The sequence below is a fragment of the Bombus affinis genome, chromosome 4, assembly GCF_024516045.1.
Source record: "Bombus affinis isolate iyBomAffi1 chromosome 4, iyBomAffi1.2, whole genome shotgun sequence".
Taxonomy (NCBI): Eukaryota; Metazoa; Arthropoda; class Insecta; order Hymenoptera; family Apidae; genus Bombus; species Bombus affinis.
This window is the reverse complement of record NC_066347.1, coordinates 4,761,793-4,779,851: the sequence shown is the minus strand read 5'-3', so window position 1 is coordinate 4,779,851 and position 18,059 is coordinate 4,761,793. Positions and strand designations below refer to the sequence as shown.

The following is an 18,059-nucleotide window of genomic DNA, read 5'->3' as shown; positions in this document are numbered from 1 at the left end:
TAACTAATATTAGATTTCAAATTTACCGCGTTATGGTTTAAATTTTCTTACTATAGTAAATAATTCATTCAATTTAGATTGGTCATTATCGGTTAACTTCAGTCAAGATGTATTTCAATAACTATTTTTGTAAGATTTTATGAGATCAGAATTTTGTACAGATTTTAAGAAGATGTAACTGTTTTTCTTATAGAAGTGGAATAAAGTGAATTTAAAATATAAGTATTGTATATTAATATTACAGCAGATTATAGAAGTAGATATTGGCTAGTAATATTTGTCCAGCTCAGTGGTAACATTGTTATTTCAAATCTTAAATGGCTACACTAGTAAACACTGTACGTTAAAACCGTTGTGCCTTGATCAGGAAAGCAATAATGTAATTATGACATAAAAATAATATAATAACGATGGAAGAATTTAATATTGATATTGTGCATGTTCTTCAGAATAGAGATTTTAGTGTGTTGCAGAAGTTAGTATCACATTGTTATGATTTTCGAGCAAAAATTGCCGCTAAAATTGAAGATACAACTGCATATGAATCTGGTATGTATATAATATATTCCTCAGTTTGATAGATCTAAATTATATTGTATTTTATTATAGATGTTTGTTCACATATTGTATGAAATTTTAATGAATTCATAACTCCTCCTTTTAAACCTTTGAGTACTCACTAAAATAATCAAATGTGATAAAGAAATATCCACTATTTTATGACTTTTAATTATTGACTTATTAATAATTTTGAACACGTATATTAATAAAACTGATTAAACAATTTGACATTGAATGGCATATATATTTTTGTACAATTTTTCATTCAAATGTTCTTAATGTTAATAATATATTTATATTGTTTTTTTTTAGAATGTATAGAGAAAATAGCACAAAGCGGTAACAAAATATTAGAGTTAGAGCAAGAAGTTGAAAGTTTAAAATCTGATATAGATGCAACAAAATTGCAACAAAAAATTATAGATAAAAAGATTACTAATGCAATTAAACAGCAAGAAAAATTAGAAGAAGAAGTTAATAATGCCAAGGTAAAAAGAGACAGCTTGTCTGTTGAAATTGTTGATTTACGTGAAGGTATTTATTATAAATATATAAACATATTGTAAATATAATTTTTGTATCAGAAATCTATAAAACATTATTTTTAGAATCAGAACAAAGAAAAGAACAGAAATTATTAACTTGGAAAAGTATTAAACTTGCTTGTCACACTTATAAACAGCATTTGGGCTTTCATATAGAATTAATCAATAACAAAGAACAAGAACAAATTAAAGTTTCCTTTTTTATAAAGAACACTAATGCAAAAGATAAATACTTTGTACAGTTACTTAATTGTAATAATCAGTGGAGAGGTATGTGTAGTATCCATTTGTAAGTATTCCAAATATATTATTTGAAATGATATAATATGAATGTATGAATAACTATGTCTTCTAGTGGAACAGATTCAGCCTACTCTTAAAGCAGAACATTTGAGTGACTTTGAAGGAATTATTGACTTTTCTAAACAATCAGAAGTTTCGGATGTAACTGCACTTCTTTGTAAGCTCAGAGAAACTTTTGTTAAGTATTACTAAAAACAAAATAAAATTGAAACCTTATATATATATATATATATACATAGGTACAGATAAATTTATAACATTGATATTATTTATTATAAGATTAAAGCCTTTATTAATAAAAATTAATAACTGAATTGTCTTATTACATATGAAAAATTTGCAACACTATACATAGCAAAACTTAACATTGGTATAATTTTATTAAAATATATTTATTATTAATATAAGTATCTGTGGTATTGTTACATACATATGTTGTGACACGTATCTTAATGTACTATTTGCCTACAGCTCAGATTGGAAACAGTAAACTGCTAATCACAGTGTAGATAAATTATTTAGATACTAAAATTATAAAGAAGTTTCCACTTGATTTCTATTTATATATGGCACTTATATATATGATACATTTGAAATTATCTATTCCATGAGTGGTTAAGTTTATTTAAAATTGTTAATTTTACTAAATTATAATATATATATTTATTTATCTAGTTATCAAAGATCTGTTATAAATATTATCTAATACTCGATCATTTAATTTTTACTTCTTGCCGTCTTTAAAATTCTCTTATTTAAAATATATTTTATTATTAAATTATTTCGATTTCAAGTCCTAGCTATTGAAGCTAGCAGTCGATATTAACAACTGTTTTCTTGTCGATATATTAAAAACTCATTTCTATGCAACAGACAAAATCAAATTATACTTCGTATAAAACCTATTGATCGTTTCAAAACAAAAGAGACGAACATATGAAATTATAAATAAACCTTTAACGATGTTGTTGTTTTATTTATACTGGAAAAAATTCTGAAATTTTCAATTTTTCATGATTTTGTTTTTATTTGAATATACAATTATGCGTTGGACCGTTAAATCGCATCAGAGTTAGTGTTCAAACGATATCGATCGATTGAAATTTGTTGAATTTAATTTTTTCACCACTCGTGTGGAAAATTGAATTTTTCACTATTTACTGTATTTTACATTCAATTTTGATGTTAACATAGCTACTTACGGGATATTTACGCGTCTTACTCGTACATGGAAAGGGCCAATTTATTATGTATGCGTAGAAGCACGTTGATAACAATTCATCCCTATTGGCAAGAGTTAACGAGAGAGTCAATTGATCGCCCACTGCCAATCAGCTCATATCGCGTACACAACGTCAGTTAACAGATTTCACTTACACTATTGACCCGCCCGATCGTTCATTTACTCGGTCATTCAGGAATTTAATTAAAGATCGAAACGTTGACGATGGGAATCGATGCATTACTATGATGTACACTAGCCGTATTCACGTTGTCTGTGTCCGATCGGGTTCGATACGATTAATGCCTAGCAAATCTCTATTTATTATATTTAATTTAAAATTTCATATTTTCGCTTAACAGAAAATAAATATTCAATTATTATACTGAATGCGTCAACGAAGATTGTACGTATTATCTTACACAATGTAATGGCATACTAGATATTACTCGTATCAACCGATGTTATTAATGAATAATCTAAGGCAATGGGAGCACGAAAAATCATGATACACGATACATCGCATAAGCGTTACGGATAATACTTTGAAGTATGAATGATTAAATGATGATGGTTTCGAGCTCGATTAAAAGGTAATTTAATTAATCGATCCCGAAAGCTTCGTGTATGTGTATGTATATACACACACATGTATATATTATATATATATATATATATAAATTATATATATATATATAATTATTTCAAGACATTAATACAATAAAAGAAATAGACGAAAATCCTAAATAATACGACGCAAATTGGAATTTGAAATGGACGCTCGAAGAATCGTCTAACTCTACCGCAAACAAGGTGCATGGTATTAAAGAAGTAACGGAATTAATGACTATTTACAGCGTAATAATGTCACCTATTATAAAACAGAAACTTAAACAAGTTGTTTCTGGACCTCGACTTAGACAAAGGTGATATTCATCAACTCTTTCAGCTTACGCTCGCGTGAGTATATAACATCTTTTTTTTTCTTTTCTTTTTTGCTTTTCTTGGACACGTTGGAGTTCGTTTTCGAGTCTTCGTGCTCTACTGTTCCACGTAGCTAACACTAAAATGTGGGAAATCGTTCCGTTCTGACAAAAGGAAACATACCTCTTATGATATGTGTTGGAAACTCGCTAAAATAAATATATATCTCTCGTTACGTAATAATTACTACAGCAAATGCAGTACACATCTATCGATTAGAGGACCGACGTCTGATCGTAAACGGTTGTCAGCTGTCGATTATGGGATTAGTCGCGTACGACGTATGAGATGTCTCGTCAGTGTTCGTGATTTCCATGAATGTGTGTGAGTATGTATGCGTGTATATGTATATAAGTGTGTATGTGTTATCCTATTATTATTATTATACAATGTTTTTTTTTTATTCGAATGCTTCCAAGAAATACACGCAAGCGGATTAGATTAAACGAACTAAAACGCCCGTGTCGAACTTAAAAGCGAGGTTATACCAAGATTCACACCGCCCGTTTCTTTACACTTCTGGTTTATCACAATGATCAATAGAATGGGCTTTTCAAAGTCACCGTGTCCATCTCACGTATGTCTATCATTGTTTGTATTACATGTGTAGTCTCGCGCAAACGGGCGACCACGAATCGAATAAATTCTTCCTCTCAACCGTTTCTTCGTTCTTCTTCGTTTCCGTCCGAATTTTCTTTTGCCCATCGATTGCGTCCTACGATTCTCATTCTACTTCTAATGGACTACTCGAGAGTCGCGGCGAAAGAAACATTTCCTCCGGAAGCAGCCGCGGCGGCGGCCAATAACAGCGTCGGTGGTAACGGCGGAAGCGGCGATGTTTGCTCGGTGGGAGTTGCAACGGTCGTTGGACAATTATTGACCACACCATAGACTTTCGCGTGATTGACTTCGAAAGCCACGGTCAAGTCTGCGAGTCCAGGATCGCACAACACCGGATTATCTGCAAGCAAAAAAACATCGGAAGATCGCAAAGGGGAAACTCTTCTCTTTTTTATTCTGTGACGTGTATCAAAGGCAGATAAGCAAGAAGTTAGATAGGCGTCTGGCTGGCATGCGTGAGTGAACACACTTTTCAAACAGTAAAAGTCGTACAACTATGACATCACGATTAGCGATCTGCTCTAAGACACGTTGTACGTGGCGAATTACACGTACAATTACATGAAACATTCTTATAACTTAATTCTTAAATAGGTAGATTTGGTAGGTTTACAGTTTTGGAAACGCTGAAAGTCGTTGAAAGGGTGCTGTTCGATATCCTATTTTTACAACTTTTATATTTTTAATATTTCATATGGGATATCATAATAAATGAAGATTATGAAAGTTATCGAAACTTTCAAGACATTCGAGACCTATAGGATTTTCAAGAAAATCAAATATCGAATCACATTCGAAGTAATTTGAAAAACATCGAATCTCTTTTAAGTTAACACTATCACGTTCGGTGGCACCAACGTGTTGACAAGTGCAGGCCAAATGTTAGTGTCCGGTGACATCACGTTGGTGTCACGCGCAAGTCGACCCTTTACGTAAAGTTTACGACAGTTTAATATCTTTTTACTAAAAAATGCCGATTACTGGTTAAAGTCACTAGTAAATTTACGTGGACAGCAAAGTGTTATGATTTCAATACCCATCGCTGATCATCAGATAGTTTCTCGAAGTCTACCAAAAAACTTTTGCAGACGGATTGTTGACTAAGATATAGAAAATGTTTGCTTGCATCTCGATGACCGAGTTCGTATCGGTCGCGAAAGACTTCGTAAACATATGATCGTGTGTCGCGAATCCGATAATAATGACAGGGGGCAACGGAATTGTCGTTAATCGGAGATTTTCATATGTAGAGGGAATAGTCGTTCAATGAAAGCGTGAACGAAAAGAGAGACCGAGAAATAACGAAGCTAACCGAGATAACAGGATTGAACGACGATAACCGTACCATGAAAACCCACATATATTTAACAATAACAACAGCTAACAATCCGTCTTCGGTATACAATAAATAATACGAGATGGCGCCACGACGGAGGTTATCACGTGAAATGTAACTTATAACAAAATAATGTACAGCTCTGAAGCCGAACGGAGCCACGCTATTATCAAGTAATAATTTATTTTCTGCCGCCACCGGCCATTCTCATGACCCGTTCCCTCTTTCTGTCTCGTTTCATCTTCCATAACGCTTGGCCTCGCGACACTTAACGATGTATTTATTAATTACGCACTGGCGCCCATTCAACGCGTCTGCGTTCCACAAAGACGTTATCCTTTTGCGAGGGTGGAAAGCAAAATCGAATGACCGTTCGTATCGTACGATCGGATGACTCGTCGTTGCACGAACCAGACGATTACGCGTATTTGCGCATAACGATTATTAATAAGAAATTCATGTTATATTACATTATATTGTTTCTTTTTTTGATTTCGAACTTTTAACTAGATCACGAGTGTTTATACGAATTTGCCTATATTTTTGTGATAGCTAAATCGGGGTTTGTCTCATCCTCCAGGAGATGTTATGAAATTCGTCAACTATATACGAAGACAACTGAAGAAATGAAACCTAAGCGAGGATTTGTTTCATCTGTTAAATATTACAACGAATACTCTACTTTAGATATCTTTTGCATATTTCATGTGAATTCTGTAAATTCCTACATCTCCAACTTTTCCACGAATACATAAAAATCTGCAGTCTAGTTATAAGTTATAACATAGTATTATATCTTGTTATAACATTTACCCGCTACTATATCTTAAGTATATTATGTGCACTCTATATATTTTCATGCAATAAAATTTTCCATAAATGCATAAACATGCATAATCTTCTCATGATATGTCTATAATTTTTCGAATTTTACAGATTATACCATCTTTGTTGATCTGTCGGCGGAATTATGTATTATGTATCTTTGTCTCAAAGATTAAAATAGAATGAAAATCTTCAACTTTGTCCAATGAGATCTTCATTTTAATCGGAACTAGAGATATTTTATTGGAGATATTTCACGAAGAATGATCATTAACAAATACATCGTTCCTTTCATCAAAGTGATATCCCTAGATGATGCGTTTATAAAATCAAAAATACCTGTGTTTATCCATTTTGCTGTTTGCGCAATCTAGAAAATTCTGGTCTTTTATCTACTGCTGTTTGCGCTTTATTAAAGAAACGGCGCACTGATCTTTCATTAAATGAAGTTTCGCCTTTAACCTTATCATCGATTGGAAATATTAGATTAAGTGGGAAATAGTTCGCGCGGTTTTGTGTTACAAATAAATTCTGATCGAGAAGTCATAATATTTTGCAAAGGAGAAAAAAAGTATAACAACTGCAGTATTATTACTATCCACGTGTAATCGGCATACATTAGTTTGAGATTTAAATTCAAATATTCATTGAATGAAAACTTTGATAATTACAATTTTCTCTTAAGCTGTCCAAACTGTTACTGCAAATATTTTTTACAGACGAGAAGAGTATACTTTCTTTACTCGTCGGAAAAACTCTTCCGCATTCTCCTTACAGTTTGAATTTCCTTGCGACTATTACTCGTTTTTATCTGTGATAAATTATTTTGCAAATAAGTATTGGTTACATATAAATCTTATTGTTAATCGAAACTAAATGTCAAATTAAATGCAACTAAAACGCTTTTATATTAACTGAATGTGTAAGATTATAGAATTTTCAAGAAAAATTCACACTATTTGAATTTTTTGCTATTAATCTGCACAAATATTTTTGTACCTATTTACTAATTTGTTTGAATTAAACATATCAGGGAAACAGATTGAAGAAATTAGTGCAAATTTACTCAAGCTTCAACGATGGCTTAATATTCGATAACACTGATAACGGATACGTTTAATCTTACCTTGAAGATATATGCGAAGCACGTCAGGCACACCGTGAACGGTGCAACGTGTGTTCGCCACGAGTTCCGGCATCAGAGTACGTATCCGATTCGCGCTCACATCTGCCCAGCAGAGAACAGGAAATCCACGGAAGTCTCTCTCGGACAATGTTACCAAACGATTGTGCGATGCGTTTAATTCCTCCAGGGAAGGAAGCCACGTCTATAAAAAATCATTATCGAAAGATAATGCGATGAACAAAGATTTTTCCCGAGATATTATTACAGGATAAGTTTAATTTGTTTGGGGACATATATAAAAAATTGAAGATATAAATAAATTATTTTTGTGCAAAGATTGTTTGATCGAAAGAGAAAAATCATGTTCTAAATAACATCCTTATAAAATAAAAATAAAATATATATATAAAATAAAATAAAATGAAATATAAATAATCTTTATAAATGAATATTGAACAGATAGAATATTATTTTTTTTTCGTTATAACATGACAATATTGATCGAAGTGATTTTAGTGTTTGTGTTTAGTGTTTAGTTGTAAAAAGAAAAATTATATCGGAACTAGAGATATTTTATATCTTTAATAGTAACCTTTTGAAGGTTTCTAATAAATATAGATTAAGAGATATTTGGGAAGATCTTTTTAAATAGAATTTGATATTTTCTTAATTATAGTACGATATTATTGATGGAGATGATTTCGATAGCTTTTAATTGAAGACACGCGCCAGTTTTATTTTACCATAAATTTTATGGAAAATACTTTTTTACGTCTTTAATGGCTCGATATTCTCGTATCTAAACGAATCAGATAGACGTAAAATCTTCACGGTAGAATGATCATTCGATTAAATACGACATACGTTTGAATAAATTTCACGCATATTATACCTCTGACGTATCTTCAAGTGTAGTAAGCTCGTTGTGAGAGAGATCGAGGACTTTGAGACCATCGAGGCCTCGTAGATCACGCTGTCCAATCGTCGGTCCTAAAGCGTTGTAACTGAGATTCAGCTTCTGTAATTCCTTCATTCCAAGGAATAACGAGCCGTCCAAGCTTCGAAGCTCGTTGTGCTGCAGTTGCATATCTTGAATATTTCCGCCCGCCGTTTCTTCCCCTTCCTCTTCTACCAAATTCTGTAATTATAAGAGAAACGAACTTCTTCTACTAAGTTCTGTAAATATAAGAGGAACAAACTTCTCTTACATATTCAAATGATCGAGTACTTTGAAATACGACTTTAAAAATACTCATTTGAATTTAAAAATATGTATTATTTGCGATGTAATCTTATATAAGAGTACCTTTTTTATTCATTTGAGCATGACGTATTTGCATACATGATCAATGAGAACTATCAATGTAGTTATTGAATGTACACTTGAACAAATTAAAATATTTATATAAAATTATACTATAATTTCCTTGGAAGAAATAAAATATTTAAATGATGATTTAATGTGTAAATATCTTCATAAGCAAAAAATTAATTCTATAATATAAAAAATTTTTCATCTTAACGAAGAATATCAAAAATCGTTGAATGTTCCTCTATATAAAAATGTACATATACTTTAGGTTTTGCAATAGTTCATTGCGTATGTGGTAGAAGTAAATTAGTCCGGATATTAGGTGCGTACCTCTGACGGCGTTCTTCCTCTGTGGAGTCGCGCGATTCTGTTGTTCGAGAGATCGAGCAATCGTAGCTCGCGCAGGCCACGAAGTGACGCGAATGAGAACTCGCGAAGCTCGTTGTGCGTCAAGTTTAAACACTTGAGAGACCTGAGAGGGTAAAGGACACTGTTGCCCCCGTTTCCGTCGCCATTACCATTACCCGCGCTACCCAACGATTTTAGAGAATTGTGTCCGAGCTCCAGATCTTCTAACATCTCTGCTTCTAGGAAATCTTCTTCCGTTAACTGAGAACAAAGGTTTTGATGATATTTCATGTTATCTGTCTATTAAAAGTTTCGTTAATTACTACATTCTTTTTGTTGGATATAATATTAATTATTTCACTGTATCAATTTAATAGACGAAACAGGTTTTTTTCTAAAATAATATGATCGGCTTTAATTTGTGAAATAACAAGTAACAGCTAAGAGTGAAACCTTTGTGGTCGATTCAAGAAGTCGATCAAATCGTCCAATTACGGCTAAGACCATCGCATGCTAACCGTCCATCGTAATAAAAATTTAATCCGCGAAACGGAAGCGTACGACATAATAATCACATTAGGATGTAGTAATTGACTTAATGCACGGAACATTGAACGAACGCCTCCACGCGTTATCATACATCGTGATCATGCACTTGCACTTCATACGAGTATCTGAATGTTGTACAGGCCACCATTACGTAGATATCAGCACATCATATTTGCAGATGATATTTAATAAACTATTTTGAATCGTTTTAATAAACCGAAATAAAACTAACTATTACACGATGTTTTAGGTCGGATCAAAACGTGCATTCGTTACAATTTTAGAAGGGAGGACAATCTAAAATATTGGTAATCTTGTATATTTAATAATTTTCTTCTATTGAATAAGAAAGTTAGTTATTTGTTATTTATTATATTCGACCATCGATTACCTCTTGCAGATCGTTGTACGAAAGTTCGAGAAACTTCAATCTACGAGCCTTTTGCAGCGTGCCATCGAGACTGCGAATCTTATTGTGCTGAAGATAGAGACTTTCCAAACGATGTAAGTAGCGAAATTCTGCCGGCAAGTGAGTTAATTTATTGTCCACGGCGTAGAGCATCTTCAGGTTATGACCAGAAGACGGTAGCTCGCCATCTAAAGACGTGAGCTCGTTGGCGTTAATTAGCAACCACTCCAACTGATTCAAATCTCTGAAACAAGATTAAGTCATGTGGATGGCGACGATGCTCTCGTTCCAATAAAATCCAAAAAGAACAAATCTTTGTTTGTTCCATCGAATGAACGAACCAAAAATTTCTTCAGTTTCCTTCTATACTTCCTTTTCCTCTTTTATTTTCTTTTTCTTTTTTATGGGTCCAATTTAAATTTGACAAAAGAGGAAAGAAAAGGAAAGAAACGGTTCTCGAACACGTGACTAGATCGCAAGCTTAATTGTTCTCTCCTTTGCATATAATCTGCGTGCACGTTTGCTTAATCATTCGGCCGAGTCCGAGGAGCTGCTCGTTGCATCAACGATGAATAGAGCCAATTAAGTAAGAGCCACTGTTGGAATGGTAAACAGGATGTCCGATACGTTCTAGGAGGTTCGTGAATGGACGTATATTTTCGGTAATCAAGAAAGTGTCTTACCGTAACGTTCGATTCAGGCTTTGTAACTGATTGCGGCCAACGTGTAGGTGCTTCACTAATGGTGGCAACGAGCCTGGCACCATTTCTGAAATCGCATTTCCGGCCAGCAGGAGATGCTGTAATGTCGGGTTGTACTGAAAATGATAACGTAAAATGTGCATTTTAAGAATACATGTGCTAAAAAAATAGAAATTATATAGGTTCAAGCTATATTTACATGTACATTATCTTATATAAAATAAAATCATTATTTAGTTTAGAAAAAAAAAGAAATAACAAAATAAAAGAGAAAGAAAAATGTAAAAGGAAGAAGGAAATAGAAATGAAACAGCGATTTAAAGAGATTGTATTCAGCAGCGTCGACAAACGTGATTAAATACGAGAACGCGCAACGTTTAATCAAGAGTGACGGCTACACGATAAGTATTCACGGATTACATACTGAAGCAACATTGTTAAACAGCAAGAATTTTTTGAATCATGCTAGACGTTCATGTTCCAATGAGAATCCGAGATGTTTGCGATCCGCGTTTACTGAAACCAATTGATCCGAATCAACAGCTGTTTACAACAGTCACGCGATAAACGTTTTTCTCCGATAATTCATCACATAGACGGTATTGTTACATCAAACTTGTCCGTTTTTCCCTTGTTTACATATATACGGTATAATATTACAATATTTAATTTACTATAAAACGTATGAGTAAGCGTCATTTCAAACGTATTTTATTTCTAGTTACTTCGGAATAGATACTTGCAATTAGTACATACTAATTCGTTTCTTAACCATGCAATTAAAACTTTAAGATACGAGTCTTAACCCTGCTGTGATCTTCGAACTTAAGATCCGATCGAAAATGAATCAAAGAGCGCCGGAGGGTTAATCTCTTGTAGAGTTAGTTAATCTACTATTTAAATATACATAACTGATTCTGTTTTATCAACGAGTATCTCGTCTAAGCAACTGAAACTGTCTCTTTAACATGGGATATTCGCAATTATCGACCTATTTCGTAAAATCGCCAAATAGAATGAGATTCAAAAAAAGTACGTGTACAAGATTTTTGCATATTTCTATTGTTCTTTAACTCGCGAATCGTGTGATAAGTGACACGAGGCAGCGGTAAAAAAAAATATATATATATATATATATATATTCCCATAAGTAGCACGAATCGTTTGAGGAACGATTGGCGGACAATTCTCTGCACGTGGCTGGTCACGTGCGCGACAAGCGCCAGGGGAACCCCACCAAGCTCTCTACTAGCTGTCTTCCTCTCTTCGAGATGAATTGTTCGTTCATACGTCGCGCCGGCTACAAATACATCGTGAAGTCACGCGTAATATGCAAAACGTGCTTAGAATATATTGTCCCTACGGTGTGTTGATTTAATAGACATGATTGATATAGCAGTAAAAAGAAAAAGAAAACAAAGTAGTACAGAAAAATAAGCGAACGAGTATGTGAAATAGATCTTTAATAGGATGCTTTACGTATAACTTCACGGAAATAATCCACGCGCCAATCTCAAACGATTGCCACATAATTTATTTATTCATTTCATTGAATCACATTAGAGTACTATGTAACAGTATACGCAAAAGTTTCATTGTAAACAGGAATTGTAAAAGATGAATATGCAAAACATTGGATACTATTCGTTGCAAATAAGATCAGATTTATCCAATTCGATAAATGAAATATCTGAATAGAATTCGGTGTTAACACGGTCAACAGAGGTTACATCAAATCTTGTAAACTGTTCGTCATTTAATGATGCGTTTACGTTCTTCCTGTTTATAAACTGCTTCATACAATCGATGCTAAATACCATTGCTGATGAACCCGTTTTCTTTTTTTCGTTTACTTTTTCTTATGCACGTGGCAGTATATTTGCATAAAACACTGAGAAAATAAGAGATGCATATAAACGAAGCTTCGTGTTTACGCACTACGGTCGATACGTTAGGGGATCGTATCCACGTGTTTAGTATTCTCGCGTAGATCGTTAGAAGACACTTTGCGATAAATGATTCAAACTTCTCGCGCATTCGTGAGATGCACAAGAAATACAAGCTTCGATTCCTGAACACGTGTCTCGACATAGTATGTACATATTCACTCGCGAGGAAGAAAACTAATAAATGATGCAAACAGATTCTTATGAGTACGCATGCATACCTTAAAGTCATCCGAGTCTATACGGCTTATCCGATTTCTGCTGAGATCTAGGGTCCTCAGCAATGAGAGATGCGACAGAATATGTCTCGGTATAGATGGTACTTCGTTATCCGCGAGACTAAGATATTGCGTTCTTCCCAACCCCGCGAAAACTTCGCCGTCTACGAACCTACAAAATATGAAGTCGCTTTTTAATTCTATTATTCGAGCATAGGTCCATTACAAATTAAGATCTTTACTTTTATAATTAAGATGTTGAAGATATTTCGCGACAATAAGATATACAGATTTTTCGTGAGATGTAAATAAGAAAATTAAAAAAATTTAAGAAATACAACTTACTTTGGAATTAAATCGAACGAAATGAAGATTCGATCAATTTGCAGATTATTTATTTAAGAAAGAGAAACATTCATTGTTTTCATTCAATAGTACAAACATTTGCTTAACATATTTTATCTTTCTCAAGATAATTAAGATCGCTCGAGACGATGTTCGAATATGAAAAAGAGGTGAAACATCTTGTTGTCCTCGAGAAATTTGGAATGTCATCTCACGATAGTGCGTTATCTCCGTACGCAGCAACCAAAAACCGAGTAACTTGTGGCCCTTGTAAACACATGGCTAATAAGCGATACACAATCAATCCTCAATTATCTCAAGTGAAACGAAGTTATCGCTTATTGTCCTAGTCACAGACCAACGAAGTGGGTTTAAATCTTTCCGTGATAGTCGGGTTAAGGGCAGGAAGAATCGACTTGCGACTTATATCAAGTACAAGGTATAAAAATTCTTATAACTCGAACCGTTCTTATAACTCGACGTAGAACTGAAATTTACATTTTCCTCGTGTTATACAATTTTTCCACGATACGTATCATCACTTTCATGAAACTCCGATAAAATAAATTAGAATTAAAACTGTTTATAATATTAATTTCATTTTTCACTCATATTTCAAAAATATCATTTATATGATAAAAAAATACATCAATTCGTTTAAAAACCTATTATAGGGAAAATTTTGTCAATTAAAGCTAAAGATGGACTGTCTATCAGTTTATCCTCCATTTTATAGAAGTTCCGTTTTCTTCTTTCTCTTTTCTCATGCAACTTGTATAGTCATGTCTCTAGAGTTGCGCAAATTCTTATCGAAGTAGGCGAGTTTACAAAGAATAGACCAATGAAATTGTTCAATTGTAAAACATAGGCGAAACACGTTTATTATCGTTTAATTATTCACATAATGTTGGCTCACAGCATTTCGTTATTTAATTATTCCGAGACGATAAGCGGAGGGCTTCTTGTTGATAACTCGTTCGAAAAGGTCGGACACGATTAAGATTTCATTCTCGTGCCCGTAGCTCTGCCTCTTTTTCTATCTTTCGCGGGTAACGACGACGCATTCGCGATGATTGTTTGTCCGTCAAGGACTTTCGTTTTCTCTCATCTGGCAAGTATCACCGTGTATCAGAATAATCAAGGAAGACCAGTGTTCGTCCTTTGTGCCCGTTCGAGAGAACAAAACGACGATATTTATCTAGAAACGAGGAAATTCTCGCGATTCTTGATACGTTTATCCTTAATCGGTAAATTTGTAATTAACGATCGATCAAGCTTCATCTACCATATTAACGCATGAATTCATATCTTTTTTTTCCCCCGATAAAGCAATTATTTTTTCAAGGATCTTCAACAAAGGCTTGAATGTTACCTTCACCTTTTATAGTCGTTTTATTATTTCGTCGTTTTGCCGATCGTAATAAAAGTTGTTGTATTCGTTTCGCACAATGTAGCACTTTCTAGATGTTCAAAATTTTGTCTCTCGTTCCACTATCGTCGTATTATTTAATATTTTATCTGAGCAACCGTGTAAAAATATATAAAAGCAACTAATATCTTCCGAAGATAAATGAGGACAAAGATTATAGTAATTACTCCAGAAACATTCCAGCAATGTACACGTACATTAGAATCAATGTATTATAATTTGAAGGACACTGCTGTTACTCTACACGCTTATCTGGAAACGCATCATTTTCCACAAGACACTTTGTATCCGTTTCTTTAAACGACTCAAAAAGGTTTTTACCATCGAACATTACGGTATAATAGTCAGTTTGAAAAATAATTTTATCAATTAGAATTTCTTCTTTGTTACGTATAAATGTCTTTACTCAATACTTGCAACATCAGACGATGACCTTTTGCCAAGATATTGTTATTCGTATCGTCAATGTATACGATGTATTCACACGCATGCTTTTCTACAAGTTCTGAATGACAATCATTTACGTACAAATACTTGTCATAAATTTTTTTTCCTCTTTTCTATTACACATGCTGCTCCAAATTTCTTCTTCTACAGTCTGTTTGTATTTCATACCTTACGAAAGTTCTGACGACATTTCGTCAGTGATTGAGGAACTTTATGGTCAGACAAGCGAAGTATAGTCAGACAACGCATAGTTAAACATGGATGTGCGAAGCCAACATTATAATAACGATTCGAATCTTCTGATTAATTAATTTCGTTAAATAAAGCTTTCTTCTGAAAAATCAGTAATAATAAAACATTATAATACTTTGAATATATGTCATTCTGTCAGCTGAAACCTCCACTGTAAATTTGTAGAAAAATCGATTTTTCGCGGAGAAAATATTCCAACGAAAACCAAACTGCGCAGATAAATAAATTGGTTTAAATAATATCCAGAAGAAATAGTGGAAGAATTCAGAAACTCGATCGTAGCTCGATCACTGTACCCGCGTAGTTAGAGTAAACGTGGCTGATATCACTTATCCACAAGTCATTATCGTCGTCACACGATTTTCTTCATCGACATTTCGTGAGAGCCCGTGGAATTTCCACGAGATAATGGAGAAAAATTTCTTAAAATCGGAAGCTCGATCCCGAGTTCATTTTTATCACAAACAACGGTACTTTGTTTCAAATTGATCAAACCAAGCTATACTTGCTTCTGAAAGAAAAATCCCTGAAGTCCTGCACGGATGAAAGAAATACAAACACACGATTCCTGACCTAACTAATAGACCAAGAAAAGATAATCGAATAATTATGAATAATTAAAAAGAGACACATTACACGCACGATATTTATATACACATTAAGATAACGATTTCTTTGCAAAGAAGGAAGAAATTAAACTAAACAATTACGATATTAAACAATCCCGATTTTATGCACACTAAACTTACACACTCACCCTAGACGATCGTGATTCAGCTCGAGCTTCGTAATGGACATCCGCAGCTCTTTGAAATCATGCCGCGATATATCCCTGAGATTTGAATGAGAAACACGCAAAGTAATCTGTTGCTCGGTGGTGAATTTGCCCCTTAATGCCCCTGCCACTTGTTCGAAAGAGTCCATCCGTTCGCATACGACCTCGATCCGTTCGCCGTGTCCATGGTGACCGGCATTGTTACCGGTCGTAGCAGCAGCCGCGGCGGCTACAGCAGCAACAGCAGCCTGCGCCGGGTTGATAACGGTGCTGGAGAACGCTTCCTGTCGGCAGGTGCATGGGCTTATCTCGCGGCGAACAGCGCAATGAAGGCTCGAGCTAGCCGCCAACCCTAAAAGCGTGTAAAGCAGCCCCGACATGGTTGTTTGAACGTTAAAACGCTTCCGTGCTGATCACCATCCAAACGGACCAGTAGAAAGGTCCGTGCTCGTCGACAGAGGTGATCTTCCCCGGTCCGGACGGACCATGCGTATCCCCTTGATACCAATCACCTTCCACTGCCTCTCGGTCCACCGTTCCCTCTCTGTCTTTATCACTACTCTCTATGTCTGACACTTGCACCGATTTTTATTACTATCGAATAATAGAATACGCGAATCACAGGACACGAGTAATTTTACAATCACTTGATAATAAAAGGGTTATCCACTTGAAGTAGAAGCAAAGAGTAGGTTTGTAAGAGGATTAAAAAGTTGTTTCAACCATAAACCTCGATTCGGTGGTGATTCGAATTTAAATGGAATTAAAAAAAAAAAAAAGAACATAGATAACTTATCTAGAGTAGCAAGTGAGAAAAAACGCACGAAGCAGATAACATCGAGTTCCGAATGATAACGTTTAAGGGTTGAAAGTTTATCTTTCCGATAGGTGTTATTGAGTGGCTCGCGAACGACACTCGGTCACTCTGTTCGCCGACACTAACTCTAGACTGACACTGGCCGGATACGACTGACAGCTACGTATTATCTACACTGTTCCGATCCACACCCCGACGGGGTATATATATTCACTGCTGAAACGCGGGTGAAAGCTGACTGCTGTGTATCTATCTCCGTTTTTTCTCTCTTTCTTTTTCTCGTTCGTGCCGGACACGAAGGAGGCTTATCGTCGCCAATGGGCCCTCCTCTTGGCGCCACGAACGCGGCAACGGCATTAAGCCGCGGCGCGCCGCGCGAGACTTACTTATAGTCACAACGTCGTGCCGTGGCGCGGCGCGGCGCCGCGCCTCCGGGAGGGATTCCGACTCCTCTCAGGACTCGTACATTATGTGTGTACACCGACTCGAGTCTCTCTTCTCTTGCCCCTTCTCTCGCTTTCCATCCGTTTCTATCTTTTTATCGGCAATCGTCAATCTATTTGTCGCTTGTGTGTATTCGCACGGATCAGCAACCGGAAGTTCCGCACGTGAAACAACCATGCGTGCTCCCTTAATTTCGTCGTTCGGCTTCTATCGAGCACGAGTCTCGAGGGTACACAAGATCCTCGCAATAAGTCTTCTCGTTCGTGATACATCTTTAACGATTCTAATAATCGGATGCTTCCTATAACCCGTTCTATGATTCACGAGTATCTCGATATCGTTCTCTTCTCTGGACGATTCACTGAAAGTAATTCGTCGATATATAAGTAGTAACAGTAAAGCCTCTCGAAAGTGTCACAGCAAAGCGGAAATCAGGGAGAAAAATTGGTGCGGCACGATCGAGATTTTCTTCGACAATGGCACCGGCGTGACTAGCGTGAACGTTTTCACGCGAGAAGGCAAGAAGTCCCGTCAATCTGTCGAT

General features: G+C 35.0%; 2 protein-coding genes across 2 annotated transcripts; one reads left to right on the top strand and one right to left on the bottom strand.

The window, feature by feature from the left end:
- Positions 1 to 95: 95 nt before the first annotated feature.
- On the top strand, positions 96 to 1,723 carry LOC126915748 (uncharacterized). The gene is made up of 4 exons (XM_050720719.1): positions 96 to 549; positions 874 to 1,095; positions 1,170 to 1,376; positions 1,462 to 1,723. The coding sequence occupies exons 1-4, from the start codon at positions 411 to 413 to the stop codon at positions 1,599 to 1,601; spliced, it is 708 nt and encodes a 235-aa protein (XP_050576676.1). The 5' UTR covers positions 96 to 410; the 3' UTR covers positions 1,602 to 1,723.
- Positions 1,724 to 2,409: 686 nt separating this feature from the next.
- Positions 2,410 to 18,034, bottom strand: LOC126915743 (insulin-like growth factor-binding protein complex acid labile subunit). The gene is made up of 8 exons (XM_050720710.1): positions 16,237 to 18,034; positions 13,010 to 13,178; positions 10,825 to 10,958; positions 10,124 to 10,385; positions 9,166 to 9,444; positions 8,416 to 8,661; positions 7,524 to 7,725; positions 2,410 to 4,576 (listed from the first exon to the last, which is right to left on the bottom strand). Exons 1-8 carry the CDS (start codon positions 16,632 to 16,634, stop codon positions 4,359 to 4,361), a joined length of 1,908 nt encoding a protein of 635 aa, XP_050576667.1. The 5' UTR covers positions 16,635 to 18,034; the 3' UTR covers positions 2,410 to 4,358.
- Positions 18,035 to 18,059: the final 25 nt, after the last annotated feature.